At 56.0% G+C, this 15,781-nt stretch overlaps 1 protein-coding gene across 7 annotated transcripts in view; it reads right to left on the minus strand.

Annotated features, from left to right (window-relative positions):
- The window catches only part of UIMC1 (ubiquitin interaction motif containing 1), a 73,375-nt gene that overhangs the window by 10,349 nt on the left and 47,245 nt on the right, over positions 1-15,781 (minus strand). For all 7 annotated transcript variants that reach the window (XM_045027493.1, XM_045027492.1, XM_045027494.1 and 4 more), the window contains 2 exons: positions 8,606-8,685; positions 24-192 (listed from right to left, as the gene is read on the minus strand). In XM_045027493.1, the coding sequence (XP_044883428.1) occupies positions 24-192; positions 8,606-8,685 (249 nt within the window). The remainder of the gene's footprint in view (positions 1-23; positions 193-8,605; positions 8,686-15,781) is intronic.

Below are 15,781 nucleotides of genomic sequence, written 5' to 3' on the forward strand. Positions count from 1 at the left end.
ACGAGACCATGTGCTTAGCAGACCTGGAACGTCTTCATTTGCATCCTGTCCCACGCTGCCGTTACAGCTCATAGCGTGCAGCTCAATCTCAGCGGCTGGAAACCCTCGATCACACAGCGGGCACGACACACTGTCATCAGCTGACGGGCTGCATTCAGAGACGGCGTTCCCAGCTCCTTCATCTCCACCCGCCTGAGGAAGGGGACAAGAAATCAGGCGAACAGCTCTTGCTGTTGCATTCTTCATGCCTACCCTAGAGCGCCTGGCGGTCTTACCCTCCCGCAGCTGCTGCACTGCTCAGACACATTCATTCCCACGGCACAAGTCAGATCTAGTAACTGCACTGAGTAGTTCACTGCATGAGCAAACACCACCTCACTAACATCAAATGCTTGTTCCAAAGGCAACATGTCCTGCCCAAGCACCACCAGGCCCCCCTGGACATTCCATTTAAGGCAAGGATCACCTGTGCTGCCGCTACGCATCGCTGGGTAAAATGTAAAGCATCCCTAACGGAGACCCCAAGAATGCCGGGAAGCAAACCCAGCGAGACGCATGACAAACTCATGTGGCAAAGCAAGAGTTCAACACGTGACGTGGGCTCATCAGTCCCTAGCCATGGCCCAGCACAGCACAAGCAGCACATCTGGGACCCTGATGAAGGGAGGCTCCCACCCTCCCAGTGGGTGAGCTCAGAGCAATGGCCAGATGTGACGTTATCGGATCAGAATATGACCATATGGATCATTGTTGCAACCACTGGTATATATTTGCAGCAAATACAGTACAAAGGTTGGCGAGCGAGGTGTCTATAAGAAGGTTCTGGTTGCTGGTTATGATTACACTATCTGTGTGCATGGATCATTTTTGTATGTGAAGTTATAAGTATTGCAATCTCCACCAGCTTGAAGGGGATTCTCTGCCCCATTCTTTGCAGTTCACTTGACTGGAGTGACCACAGCTGTCCCCCACCGGGACACTGGTCACAGCCAGATCTGCCATGTAAGAGATCTGCAAAAATGTCAGAATTTCCCAGATATGATCATCTTGTTGATATGTTTGTATCACCTTTGTATTATGAGGTATAGCTATGTCTGTATTTCAAACTTGTGCTATGCTTCTGGGTGACACGCCAGACAGTGGCATCAGCACTGATGGCCCATCAAGGCCCATCAGCTACATCTGACCCATTGAGAGAAGGCAGACACGCCTTGTGACTCAGCAAGGCGGGGACAGGCCTACAGACCGAACTCTGCAGCTTCCAGGCCATGTGCTGGGCAGCTTGTGTTTGGAACAAAGGAAGCACCGGCCGCATGGCAAGAGACTATAAAGGTAGCTGCTCCTTCTGTCTGTGTTTAACCCATTTTGCTATGACCAGGAGGAGGGTGTGTCTAACCTGGGGGAAGTGGAAGAGAGCGGTTTGTCTGCCAATGAAGTTTCTAAATGTCTGTCTAGTATCTGGCATTAGATAAAGCTCAGGGAAATGTTTCTCTAGAGCAGATTAAAGTTGCTGCTCAGGTTAAAGCCCTAATTGAGGAAGAAAGGGGTAGATTTTTTGTGGGTGGTGGACTGTTGGCTAATAAAGCTTGGGAAAGTCAGCCTGACACAGGTAAAAGTGATGTGCTTAAAGTAGTTTAGTGTGATAAGCCACTGTTTGTGGAAAGCAACAGTTTATCTGTTGAAGGAAAAACTGTTTTGAATTGTTTGTCTGTTGCAAACAGCAGTGTGCGTAATGAAGGAGAGTGTACCTCCAGTCTTTCGTCTGTGGAGCAGACAGAAGCCTGTCAGCCTATGATGGTTAAAAATGTTATCAGTTGACCCAGAGTTGGATCTGTATTTAACTAAAGCCCCGGAAGGGAATGTTCTTAAATTTGAGTCTGCTAGGGATTGTAACGATGCTGGTTCTGGCGGGACCCAACCGAGAGTGTCAATTCAGGACAAATCACAGGCAGTCACAGCCCAAGGCTGCGGTTTTTCCACCTCTAAGGCAAACCAAACCAGCCAGACAAAGAGGACTTTGGTCTCACCCCACTGGCTAACCACAAGTCACACAAGCAATTCCCTTAGACACTCCAGTTTCCCAGTATCACCACCAGTGCCCTCGTCCTGGGGATGAATGGTTATGAAAACCAACACCCCAATAAAAGAAAAAAGATTTTGATCCCAAAGAATCAAGCCCCAGACCCAGGTCAATATACAGATCAGATCTTACCCACAAATCACGCTGTTGCCAATCCTTTAGAATCTAAAATCTAAAGGTTTATTCATAAAAGGAAAAAGATAGAGATGAGAGCTAGAATTGGTTAAATGGAATCAATTACATACAGTGATGGCAAAGTTCTTAGTTCAGGCTTGTAGCAGTGATGAAATAAACTGCAGGTTCAAATCAAGTCTCTGGAACATCCCCCGCTGGGATGGGTCATTCAGTCCTTTGTTCAAAGCTTCTGTTTGTAGCAAAGTCCCTCCAGAGGTAAGAAGCAGGACTGAAGACAGGATGGAGATGAGGCATGAGCCTTTTATAGGCTTTTCCAGGTGTAAGAACCTCTTTGTCCTTACTGTGGAAAATTACAGCAAAATGGAGTGTGGAGTCACATGGGCAAGTCCCTGCATACTTTGCTGAGTCACAAGGCGTGTCTGCCTTCTCTCCATGGGTCAATTGTTTAGCTAATGGGCCATCAAGCAGGCTAGGCCGAGCTGACACCAACTTGTCTGGGATGTCTCCCAGAAGCACAGCACAAGTTTGAAGTACAGACAGGATACAGCCAATATTCATAACGTCAACGACAAAAATGACACATGCACACAGACAGCATAATCCTAACCAGCAACCCAGAACCTGGTCTTAGACACCTCATTTGACCCCCTTTATACAAGATTTGGTGCCACTACAGGACTTTGGTTGCAACCATGTTCTATATGGTCCCAGTTCAAATCAATAACGTGACAGGGATCATCCAGTTAATGTCATAAATAGCTCCCAGAGACCAAGCGATTCTGGTGCTTCTATTTTGCCTATTGCTAGTGTGTTGCTGTGTAAAGATATGACAACCTTGGCCGATCAGGGTGAGGATATAGCCAGGGCACGAGGACAGCATGAAGGTAATTTGACTGTGTTATCTACTGGCAGCATGGAAACTTGTAACAAGGAAGGAGAATGCTTCTAATCTTGTGACTATGAAGTCTAGCAATTTACCTGAAAGGGGTTTTTGTAAAAATCCTCCTAATGGTCCAGTGGTGATTCTGGATTTAAGTGAAACCAGAAAGAGTCTGTTCTTGCTCAGGAAAATGTTCCTTTACAGCAAGCCCTAGGTGAAAAGGGCAAGGGCAGAATTTCTGTGAAAAATGGGTTGTTGCTTAGAAAGATTCCTGAAGAGAAAAATCTTCAGGGTAGTTTTTGCAAGCAGTTTGCTGCAACTGATGGGTGTGGAAGTGATTTGATTGAGTTAACTCAGGGTGAATCACTGTATAGAGAAAGCAACAGTTTGTTCTGGAGACTTGTTTTGGTTCCCAACTGCCAGTGTCTTTCTGGGATGTACAGATCCACTGATTTTGCTTTAGAAAGACCCAGTGTGTATAGCTTTGAGAAGGTTTCAGATGGAGTGAAAATGGCAGGTAAACTCTCATCTCTAGACACTTTGGATATGTCTTGTAGTCTCTTAGTGGACTTGACATCAGATTCCATGTGGAAGCAGCGGTTGGTTATGGAAGGACAAAAGAACCTTGAGTCTAACATGTGAGTGAAAATGGACGGTGTCTCTGTAAGACAGAGTCCAGCCTTGGAATTGGTAACAGTTACGGATCTGAAAACTAGTAAACAAGCTGGTGTCTGTGTGGATGCAAATGACCTGAGTGCCTGGGAGGAGAAAGACCTGCCCATAGCTGGTAGCAAGAGGACCCACCGAGCCAACCAATGGATTCTGTCAAGCAAAAGAGCTCAGATTTTGACCCTCTGGAGCAGAGAGAAAGGGGGAAGTTTCTCATGCTAATGAAAGGCACAGGTTAACCCTAAAATGCCAAAACCCCAATGGGATTGAGCCAAAGGCATGTTGTGACAAAACTGATTGTCATTGTACACCCACAACGAATCAAATGTTAATATTAATGCTCATATTAACTCTTGTCACTAATGTGTTGCTAATACCAAGAACTGTAAAAATGTACCATGTGCCTAATCTTTTGGAAAACCCCTTAAACATGTTAAGAGTGAGACACAGAAGCACACTTTATGTTAAAAGACCCTGGGATACTGATATTTCATAGTTAGTGTCTATAACAGATCTTGAAACTGTACACAGAAGAAAAGACATTGCAGACCTAATGTGCTGTATAAGAAGGGAAACTGAGGCACACTACCATATTGCTTTCAGGTCTAAACGGCAAGAACATTAATATCTACATTGACTTCTTGTTAATTGGGTTCCAAACATTTGCCAGAGCTTGTATCAATAAATTAGCTATTTTCTTTAGTTCTTGGCAAGATCACATGAAACATGCAGGAATTATGCTGCAAGGGCAGATCCAATCCACTCTTGCTCTAACCAAGTTTTACGTTGGGTTTGTAAAGGGATTCAACAATATTGTTAAACATGATTTTAATAAACCATTTCGGCTATACACTGATACGTCTAATATCAGGTTAGAAGCTGTAGTAATACAGAACCAAGAATGGGAAATTCCTGTGATGCATTCAGTAATGTCTGGGACACCACTTCCTGCATCCATTTTGTGTTGAGGGGTTACTTTTGTGGCTGTTTTGGTGTATTATATAAAAGAACCACCACCAGTTTTGGGTTGTTTGCGCCCTATTTCTCAGCAGGGCATCCTGAAATTGACACTCTCAGTCATGACCCACAGAGGCACGTTTACACCAGGTTCCTCCAGTCTCCACTCCGGGTAATGGGGGTAGGGACAGCAAGGCCACCTGGCGGGAAGCGGGGGGCAAGTGGGGCAATCTGCCCCGGCCCCACAGGGGCCCTGCGAGCCCTGGCTGAGAATCCCTTCCCTGGCTAAAGGCGCCTTTTTAATTTTTACTCACCCGGCAGCGGTTCGGGTCTTCGTCAGCACTTCGGCAGCGGGCCCGTCACTCGCTCCGGGTCTTCGGCGGTGGGTCCTTCAGTGCTGCCGAAGATGCACAGCGCGTGAAGGACCCGCCGCCATCGCCGCAGACGCGGAGCGCGTGAGGGACCCGCCGCCATCGCCGCAGACGCGCAGCGCGTGAGGGACCCGCCGCCATCGCCGCAGACGCGCAGCGCGTGAGGGACCCGCCGCCATCGCCGCAGACGCGCAGCGCGTGAGGGACCCGCCGCAGACGTGCAGCGCGTGAGGGACCCGCCGCCATCGCCGCAGACGCACAGCGCGTGAGGGACCCGCCGCCATCGCCGCAGACGCGGAGCGCGTGAGGGACCCGCCGCCATCGCCGCAGACGCGCAGCGCGTGAGGGACCCGCCGCCATCGCCGCAGACGCGCAGCGCGTGAAGGACCCGTCGCAGACTCGGAGCGCCGCCCGGTGAGTACAAGCGCCGCAGCGGGTGGCGCCTTTTTTTTATGTCCGCTCCCCCACTTTGCCCCAGGCCCCCTGAATCCTCGGGGGGGCCCTGAGGGACGGAGGCAAAGAGGAAAGATAAAGGCGAGATGGCTGAAAATCTGTTACTCAAAGTTACCAATCGTGGCTTTTCTCTAGTACTCTGTGATCTAAAACCATCAGGGTGCCTGCGTGTCTGGCCTCACCTGGCCCCAGCCTCTGCATCTCAGTGCCAGCAACTTTCTGCAGCGCACTGAGCCTTAACCTAGCAGAGCTTGGGAGAGGTGGCAGCCTGACCGCTGCTGCCTGAGGCTATGGCTACACTTAGCGCTGCACAGCGCTGCCGCAGCAGCGCTTTGAAGCGCGAGTGTGGTCGGAGCGCCAGCGCTGGGAGAGAGCTCTCTCAGCGCTGTCCGTACTCCACCTCCCTATGGGGATTAATGTACAGCGGCTCTGATCACACTGGCGCTTTGCAGCGCCGCAACTTGCCGCGCTGGAGGGGGTTTTTTTTCACACCCTGCTGCAGCGCTGCAAATCTGCAAATGTAGCCATGGCCTAAGAAAGCTCTACCGACAGGCGGCCTCCCACGGAGGTTCCTGAACCTTTAAGAAAGGGACAGACCCGGTTTTCCACAGCCAGGGCTGGTCTGTGTAATTGTTAACTAGCTAGAAGGAACTTGCAGGAGCAGAATGCAGAGGTGGCTGTAGTGGGGCTAGCCCGTGACACACACAGGCAGCTGAGGAACTGATGCTACTTCCTTCTAACAGTGCAATTCCAGGAAAACCATAATTAGGGTCAGGCTGGCTGCTCAACCCCCGCTGCATAAGAATCTGTGGTGCCAGGAGTGAGCTCACTCCTGGACTCCCTTCCTGTGCTTGTGTCACGAGCTCCACCCACATCAGCGGAGCCACTTTGTGCGGGAGGGTCTGCAGGACTGGGCTGTATCTCAAGGCACCTCGGGAAATGCTCTGGGATTGCTGGCTGACAGGTCTCTGCACCGAACGCCTCGCAGGCAAACTCCACACAAAGCGTCTTGCCAAGGAACCTGACTCCCGAGCTGGAGCGAACGTTTCTCAGTTCTGCTGCGGGTACTTCCCAGTTACTGCCCCGGCACTTGCACGCCGTTTTCCACTCTCTGGCTCCCTGCATCCTGTTACACTTTAGCGAGTCATGAGGACATGCCAATACAAAATCAGACATGCTGAATATGAAAGCTCAGATCAGATCGGTGTTACCCTAATCAGACGACACATGCAGATGTGAGGAGACAACAGCAGGCGCTGCTCCTTCTCATTTCCACTTGAAAAGCAATCGCAAAGATCACGTCTTTTGCAAATACCAGGTGTCCAAACACACCACTTACACTCTCGCTGTAAATAACTCATTTTACATGTAAATACAACAGTGTATAACAAAAACTGTCAGCCGGCTCCCGAAACGGCTTGTGCAGCGCCTTACGAGAATGGCTTTTGGAACCTGTGACTGCACGCCGGCCGAGCCAGGCCTGGCCTGCTCTCGGGAGGAGAGCGCAGCCTGCAAGCAGCAGTGCCTGAGCACCCAGCGCAAAGCTGCACCCACCCGGAGGTCTCAAGTTCCAGGGCAGGCTCAGGCCTGGACACTAGCTGGGCGAAGGGCCTGGCTGTTGCTAAGCCCCGAGCCTCTGGCCTAGCAGGCTGAAAGCTCAAAGGTGACCCTGGCCTTGGGCCTACCGCCAGTGATAGCACTGCAGAGCCGCGCCCACGCCCAGGAGGGTAACTGCTCCAGCGCTGGGTGCTCTGTCACTGACATCTGAGCCACTAGCTGCGAGACGCCACGGACACGATCGAAAGGTTGTAAGGGACAAGCCCAGCGTCCTGGCCATGAGCCCGACCCTGCCAAAGGCTGCGTGAGCACCCGTGTCCTGCGCACAGCGCTGGCTGCGCTAGCTCACGGATGGACCGTGCTCTGAGGTGCGGCAGGACGAGAGGCCTGAGAGAACAGCCTCTGAGCTGCTAAGAGCCCAGACGAAGACACGCTGTAGACTCCCGGAGCTTGTTTCTCACTCATGTACCCTGCTGGAGCAGCGCTTGGGAACCCCTTTGGTTTTCCTCTGTAAATTAATACCCAAAGGAGCGTTCTCAGGAGCAGCTCTCACTGCTGTGACACCTGCCCAGGTGTGGCACCACAGGCAGGGGGAGGCAGCACTTAGTGCCACGACGAGGCCTCGAGAATGGCCTGGCCCCCGATTAATTTATTTCATTTTATAAAAGCCAAGGCTCTGTGCTGTCCCCAGGCACTCTGCTCCACTCCTCTCTGGGCTCCACACGGGACCCGGGCTCTCCGGCTCAGTCCAACCCAGCAAAACCCAACCTCCCCACTCAATCCCCTCCGAGAACACCAGGGGCCAAGCAAGGTTTGCGGCATGCCCCAAGGTTCAACAGATTCTTCAGAGACCCAGCCTCACCCCTGAGATTACCAAAGTGCAAGTTCAGTCACAGCAGGGAGTCACAGATACCCAGCAGGACTTTTCCTGCAGCACTGATACCCCTTGGCCCCATCCCCCTCGCCTCAGGGCAAGCAACTGGCTCCCCTCCGCCCAATGGCTGCTTGACACCCTGCAGCTGATCCAGGTGCTCCGAAGGGAGCTCCCGGCAGACCTGGGGCCAGTGGCTGGGATTGGGGAATCAGGGCAGGGGGTTAGGGCCCTACTGTCAGAGGTATACACCCTCCTCCGCTCTTGGGGAACCCACTAGAGTTTGCTGGTGGAGCATGAGGATTTCCAGTTTGAGAGCGGCCTGGAGCCTGGTCTACACTTAAATGGAAGTCAACATAGGACAGCGCTCGAGGGGGTGAAAACTGCCCCCCCGAGTGCTGTAGCTTTGCCGGTCTAAGCTCCGGTCTAGACACAGCTGGGCTGATGGAAGGAAGCTCCAGGGACTTAGCTAGTATTGCTCCTGGAGGTGGAGTTCCTACCCCAACAGAACACCCTCTGTCACTGCAGTCTGGCCACGGACCCGGAGCTGCACTGCTGGAACGCCTGCTAGCGTAAACATGGTCTGTAGCTGGGACGCTTCTCTGGCTTGTCCCCTTCAGGGACTCTCTTACCTGCAGAGGTGCATCTTTGCTGGCTGAACGGAGCTCTTCTCTCTCTGGCTCAATAGCTTCCGATGGATTTGGCTGGGTCTCTGAAACAGAAGTCTCCCATGTCAGCCTGAGCTGCAGCTCCTAGAGCCTTCGCGATCTCCGGGAGCTTAGCCCGTCACTTGACAGGGTTTTCACCCTTTCTAACCAGTTCTCACAGATGTTGGCAGATGTGTAACCCCACAGCTGGATGAGAGGTTACAAGTCACAGCACAGGGTGCAAGGACAAAGCTGCTGCAGCTTCACAGGAGTGAGACTAAATGGGACCCACAGAGCACGTGCAGGGCGTCTGCTGGTGAACTGTGCAGTGCGAGACTGGAGCTCTCCAACTCAGCAGTCGCCGAATTCCCTTTGTCACACGGACACCCTCCTCTCCTGAGCCTCATCTGCCATCCCATGTTTTCAATATCAACAAAAGCCACATCCAGCCAGCTGCAAGGAACCTCTTGACCTCCCCAGGGAACGAGAACTGTTCCTACTACAGATTTCAGAGTGAAAAGCCAGAATCAGGACATTAATGCAGGACCAACGAAGAGAGACGGTCCTGGAGAAAGCAAACGATTCAGTTCCAATCAAGTTTGCTAATGAAATGTGAGATGAAAATTCCTTTTACCTCAATCCACCAGCGGTCAATTTAGCGGGTCTAGTGAAGACCCACCAAATCGACAGCAGATCACTGTACTCTAGGTAAGTCGACAAGAGAGTTTCTCCCGTCGACCCCCCCGCGGTAACGTCGACTTGCCTAGTGTAGGTCGACTGGCCGCAGTAGTGTAGCCGTAGCGATGCAGGGCTGGGAGGGACCTCCCCGCCCCTCTGCACCGAGGCAGGACCAAGTAACCCTAGACCAGCCCAACTGGTTCTCAACCCCCCCAAGGACGGAGATTCCACAGCCTCCCTTGGGAGCCTGTTCCAGAGCTGAACTGCCCTGAGTTAGAAAGATTTTCCTAATCTCCAACCTCAATCTCCCTGGCTGCAGAGGAAGCCCATTGCCTTCAGGGACGGAGGACAACCCACCAGTGCCCTTTAGAACAGCCCTTCATCTATCTGAAGACTCACCAGGTCCCCTCTTCTTTTACAGGACTAAACTTGCCCAGTTTTTTAAACCTTTCTTAGGCCAGAGTTTTAAAACTTATCACTTCTGTTGCTCTCCACTGGACTCTCTCCAGTTGATCCACATCTTTCACGAAGGGCGGACCCAGCACCCCAGCTGGGGCCTCCCCAGTGCTGAGCCTCCCGTGCCTGACACAGGACACCCCAGACTGATATTAGTATTTTTCACAACTGCATCACTGTCACGGAGTCACTGGCTTGGTGCTCTGGACCCGCTCTGAGTGATGTCAGGCAAGACTCTAGCACAGGGTTGCCAGGTGTCTGGTTTTCTACCGGAACGCCCAGTCGAAAAGGGACCCTAGCGGCTCTGGTTAGCACCGCTGACTGGGCCATTAAAAGTCTGGTTGGCGGGGCTGGCAGGCTCCCTACATGGCTCTGTGCGGCTCCCTAGAAGCAGCAACATGTCCCTTGGCTCCTAGGTGGAGGGACAGCCAGGGAAGCTCCATGTGCCGCCCCTGCCCCAAGCACCGGCTCTGCAGCTCCCATTGGCCGGGAACTGCAGCCAGTGGGAGCTGTGGGGGTGGTGCCTGCAGAAGGCAGTGAGCATGCACTACGCAGAGCCGCCTGGCCACAGCTCCACCTAGAAGACAGAGAGACATGTCACTGCTTCCGAGGAGCCCCCTGAGGTAAGCGCCGCCAGGAGCCCACACCCCCTCCCGCACGCCAACCCCCTGCCCGAGCCCCCTCCTGCACCCCAAATCACTCATCCCCAGTCCCACGCCAGAGCCTGCATCCTCAACCAGAGCCCTCACCCCCTCCCGCACGCCAACCCCCTGCCCGAGCCCCCTCCTGCACCCCAAATCACTCATCCCCAGTCCCACGCCAGAGCCTGCATCCTCAACCAGAGCCCTCACCCCCTCCCGCACGCCAACCCCCTGCCCGAGCCCCCTCCTGCACCCCAAATCACTCATCCCCAGTCCCACCCCCGAGCCTGCATCCCCAGCCAGAGCCCTCACCCCCTCCCGCACGCCAACCCCCTGCCCGAGCCCCCTCCTGCACCCCAAATCACTCATCCCCAGTCCCACCCCAGAGCCTGCATCCCCAGCCAGAGCCCTCACCCCCTCCCGCACGCCAACCCCCTGCCCGAGCCCCCTCCTGCACCCCAAATCACTCAGCCCCAGTCCCACCCCAGAGCCTGCATCCCCAGCCAGAGCCCTCACCCCCTCCCGCACCCCAAGCCCTTGCCCCAGGCCTGAGCCCCCTCTTGAACCCCAAGCCCCTCATCCCCAGTCCCACTCTAGAGCCCGCATCCTCTCCTGCACCGCTGCCCCAGCCCTGAGCTCCCTCCCACACCCAAACTCCCTCCAGGAGTCCACACCCCCCGCACCCCAACCCCCTGCCTCAGCCACACTCTGTACCCCTCGGCAGCCTGGAGCCCTCTTCTGCATCCCAAACCCCTCATCCCCAGCCCCACCCAAATCCCCGGCACCCTAATCCCCGTCCCAGCCCAGAGTCCCTTCTCGCACCCTGAACCCCTCATTTCTGGCCCCACCCTGGAGCCTGCACCCCCAGCCGGAGACCTCAGCCCCTCCCGCAACCCAAGGCCCTGCCCCAGTCTGGTGAAAATGAGCAAGTAAGTGAGGGTGGGGGAGAGCCAGCGACAGAGGGAGGGGGGATGGAGTGAGTGGGGGCGGGGCCGGGCCAGGGCAGGGGTGTTGGGTTTGGTCTGATTAGAAAGGTGGCAACCCTACTCTAGCACAGTCTCTCCTCCCTCAGGGCCACTCTCACCGGGGCAAGGAGCCTGCTCAGCTTCAGCGCTTCCTGGGTCTGACCTCGGAGCGGTCAGCGCCCTGTTCACCCCGTGGCTGGGACCCCTGGGGGAGCCTGGCCCTGCCCCTCACTCCACAGCCAGCAGTGACTCTCAGCCAGTGTGTAACACAGAAGATTTATTAGTCAGCAGGAACACAGCGTAGAACAGAACTCAGGAACTTTCAGCAAAGTCCATCTGTGGGGGGGAATCCAGACCCTAGGGTGCTGGCCCTCCCCATCCTTCCCCGAGTCCCAAACCAGGAACCTGACTCGCTTTCAGGCAGGGCCGGCGCCAGGGTTTTTGCCGCCCCAAGCAGCAAAAAGGGGGGGAAAAAAAGGCAAAAAAGAGCTGTGATCGCGAGCTGCAGCTCTACCGCCGCCGCTGCAGTCTTCGGCGGCAATTTGGTGGCTGGTCCTTCGCTCCGAGAGGGACTGAGGGACCCGCCGCCAAATTGCCGCCCAAGACCCGGACGTGCTGTTGGCCGCCCCAAGCAGCTGCTTGCATAGGCGGCAGGTTTGTATAATTTTTGGTGGGGCCCAAAATGGTGGTGCCCCCCCCGCTCCCGCCCTGTAAGCCGATATAAAATGAAGCTACAACGCGTCAGCGCCACAAGATTACAAGGGTCAATTAAAAATGGAAAGTCAGAAGCAGCACTTGCCTACTTCAATATACGGTATTATATTTTGTTGCATCTGTTGTGATGAAGTGGGAATGTTCTTAATATTTTCTCTGAATACTGTGTGGGTGCCTCAGTTTCCCCTGCAAGATGCCAACTGAAGGTGTTGGGGACAAAGAGATCAGGTGGCCTCCTTGTCCAGAAGAGACACAGAGGCCAGAGGAGGGAGTGTCAGTTTGGAGCTGGCTGGGGAAATTGGGAGAGACCCAGAACTTGGTTCTGGGCTCCCCACCCCCCAAGATGGACCTGACAGAGGGGTTCTGTTTTCTGTACCAACAAGCTCTGTTTAAACTGTGTTCCCGTCATCTAATAAACCTTCTGTTTTACTGTCTGGCTGAGAGTCACATCTGACTGCAGAGTTGGGGTGCAGCGACCTCTGGTTGCCCCAGGACCAGCCTGGGCAGACTCACTTTGGAAAGTGCATGACGTGGAAGGGCATGCTGAATGCTCCGAGGTCAGACCCAGGAAGGTGTAAGCTTCTTGCCCTGGAGACAGTATGCTCCGAGAGAGAAGGCTCCCCCAGAGTCCTGACTGGCTTTGTATGGAGATGTTCCAAAGCATCACAGCATCCCCTTCCACACCGTGCACTTCCCAGAAGTCCGCACAGGCACTGACACTCCCTCCTCCGGCCTTTGTCTCTTTTCCAGGCATTAGGAGGCCACCTGATCTCTCTGTTCTCCAACACCTTCAGTTGGCACCTTGCAGGGGAAACTGATTTGGGAGAAATGAAGTAAAAGCTGCCCAAACCGAGCTTGAGCACTCCTGAATTTTGAGGTGTTCAAATCTGGGAGGCAGGTGCTGGGGGTGGGAGAGGGCTGTGGGCTCCATGGGGAAGCATGGCAGCAACTGTCTGGAGCTGCATGGAGCCAGATACGCTGGTCTGAGTGGCACAGTAAGCAGTTTGGGGGTTGGAGAAGAGGTAGGGAGTTCCGGGGGGCAGTCAAGGGACAAGGAGCAGGGGGAGTTGGATGGGGCAGAGGTTCGAAGGGGCAGTCAGGGGACAGGCAGCAATTGGATAGGCATGGGAGTCTAAGAGGTTTATCAGGGGACAGGTAGGGGGTGCGGTCCTGGGGGGGGGGAAGTTGGGTGGGGTCTCAGGAGGGGGCAGTTGGGGACAAGGAGAAGGGAGGCTTAGATAGGGGCTGAGGTCCCAAGGGGCAGTTAGGGGCAGGGGTCTCGGGAGGGGGTAATTGGGGAACAAGGACCAGTGGGGCTTAGATAGGGGGTGGAGGTTCTGGGGGGCAGTTGGGGCAGGGGTCTGGGGAGGGGGCAATCAGCGGACAGAGGCTGGGATTCAAAGGGCTCTGGGCTGCTGGCAGCCGCGGGGATCCCAGAGCCCTTTGAATCCCAGCCCCGGCTGGGAGTCAGAGGACTCTGGGCTGCCTGCAACCGCAGGGAGCCCAGAGCCTTTTAAATCCCAGCCGGGGCCGGGAATCAGAGGGCTCTGGGCTGCCCGCTGCGGCGGGGAGCCCAGAACCCTTTAAATCTCAGCCGCTGCTGGGATTTAAAGGGCTCTGGGCTGCCTGCAACCGCGGGGAGCCCGCAGCCCTTAAAAACTCAGCCGCGGCAGGGATTTAAAGGGCTCTGGGCTGCCTGCACCCGCGGGGAGCACAGAGCTTTTAAAATCCCAGCCGCGGCCGGGAATCAGAGGGCTCTGGGCTCCCCGCCGCAGCAGGCAGCCCAGAGCCCTCTGATTCCCGGCCGCGGCCGGGATTTAAAAGGCTCTGGGCTGCCCGCCGCGGCGGGGAGCCCAGAGCCCTCTGATTCCCGGCCGCGGCTCGGATTTAAAAGGCTCTGGGCTCCCCGTGGTTGCAGGCAGCCCAGAGCCCTTTAAATCCCAGCCGCGGCCGGGAATCAGAGGGCTCTGGGCTGCCTGCTGCGGCGGGGGGCCCCGAGCCCTCTGATTCCCGGCCGCGGCTGGGATTTAAAAGGCTCTGGGCTGCCCGCCGCAGCAGACAGCCCAGAGCCCTCTGCTTCCCGGCCGCGGCTGGGATTTAAAGGGCTCTGGGCTCCCCGCCGCAGCGGGAAGCCCAGAGCCCTCTGATTCCCGGCTGCGGCTGGGATTTAAAAGGCTCTGGGCTCCCCGCGTTTGCAGGCAGCCCAGAGCCCTTTAAATCCCAGCCGCGGCGGGGATTTAAAAGGCTCTGCGCGCCCCGCGGGTGCAGGCCGCCCAGAGCCCTTTAAATCCCAGGCGCGGCCGGGAATCAGAGGGCTCTGGGCTGTCTGCTGCGGCGGGCAGCCCAGAGCCTTTTAAATCCCAGCCGCCGCCTGGAATAATAGGGCTCTGGGCTGCCTGCTACCGCGGGGAGCCCAGAGCCCTTTAAATCCCAGCCGCGGCCGTGAATCAGAGGGCTCTGGGCTGCCTGCTGCAGCGGGAAGCCCTGAGCCCTCTGATTCCCGGCCGCGGCTGAGATTTAAAAGGCTCTGGGCTGCCCGCCGCGGTGGGGAGCCCAGAGCCCTGTGATTCCCGGCCGCGGCTCGGATTTAATAGGCTCTGGGCTCCCCGAGGTTGCAGGCAGCCCAGAGCCCTTTAATTCCCAGCCGCGGCCGGGCCTCAGAGGGCTCTGGGCTGCCTGCTGCGGCGGGGAGCCCAGAGCCCTCTGATTCCCGGCCGCGGCTGGGATTTAAAAGGCTCTGGGCTGCCCGCCGCAGCAGACAGCCCAGAGCCCTCTGATTCCCGGCCGCGGCTGGGATTTAAAGGGCTCTGGGCTCCCCGCCGCAGCGGGAAGCCCAGAGCCCTCTGATTCCCGGCTGCGGCTGGGATTTAAAAGGCTCTGGGCTCCCCGCGGTTGCAGGCACCACAGAGCCCTTAACAGCCCCGCCCCGGCTGGGAATTAAACCGCTCCGCGCTCCCCGCGGTTGCAGGCAGCCCAGAGCCCTTTAAATCCCAGCCGCGGCCGGGAATCAGAGGGCTCTGGGCTGTCTGCTGCGGCGGGCAGCCCAGAGCCTTTTAAATCCCAGCCGCCGCCGGGAATCAGAGGGCTCTGGGCTGCCTGCAACCGCGGGGAGCCCAGAGCCTTTTAAATCTCAGCCGCTGCTGGGATTTAAAGGGCTCTGGGCTGCCTGCAACCGCGGGGAGCCCAGAGCCTTTTAAATCCCAGCCGCCGCCGGGAATCAGAGGGCTCTGGGCTTCCCGCTGCAGCAGGCAGCCCAGAGCCCTCTGATTCCCGGCGGCGGCTGGGATTTAAAGGGCTCTGGGCAGCCCTGGCGGCGGCGGCGGCAGCGGCGGGGGGCGCTCCAAGCAGGGGAGAAAAAACATTGGTGGGGCAGAGCCCCTGCTTGGGATTTATTCATGGGGCTAAAGCCCCAGAGCCCCATATAAGTCGGCGCCTATGGCTGCTTGCTGGGCTGGTGCCTGGAGCCGGCCCGGCCTCAGACACACCCGTTGCCCCTCCTCCGTCCTTTGTCTCATTTCTGGGCAAAAGGGTCACCTCGTCGCCACCTCTCTGCGGGGTCCAACTTGTTGCAGCTGGCGAGCTCCTAGGGAGAGGGCCCCCGGCCATCAGTTGCCAGGTTTGGAGTGTTTCGGTCATTATCTGCATGCAGGCAGCTAAAGGGAGCCCCACCTACCCACTCGGGTCTCATAAAACATCACACCCCCTTG

The sequence above is a fragment of the Mauremys mutica genome, chromosome 8, assembly GCF_020497125.1.
Source record: "Mauremys mutica isolate MM-2020 ecotype Southern chromosome 8, ASM2049712v1, whole genome shotgun sequence".
In the NCBI taxonomy this organism is placed as follows: domain Eukaryota; kingdom Metazoa; phylum Chordata; order Testudines; family Geoemydidae; genus Mauremys; species Mauremys mutica.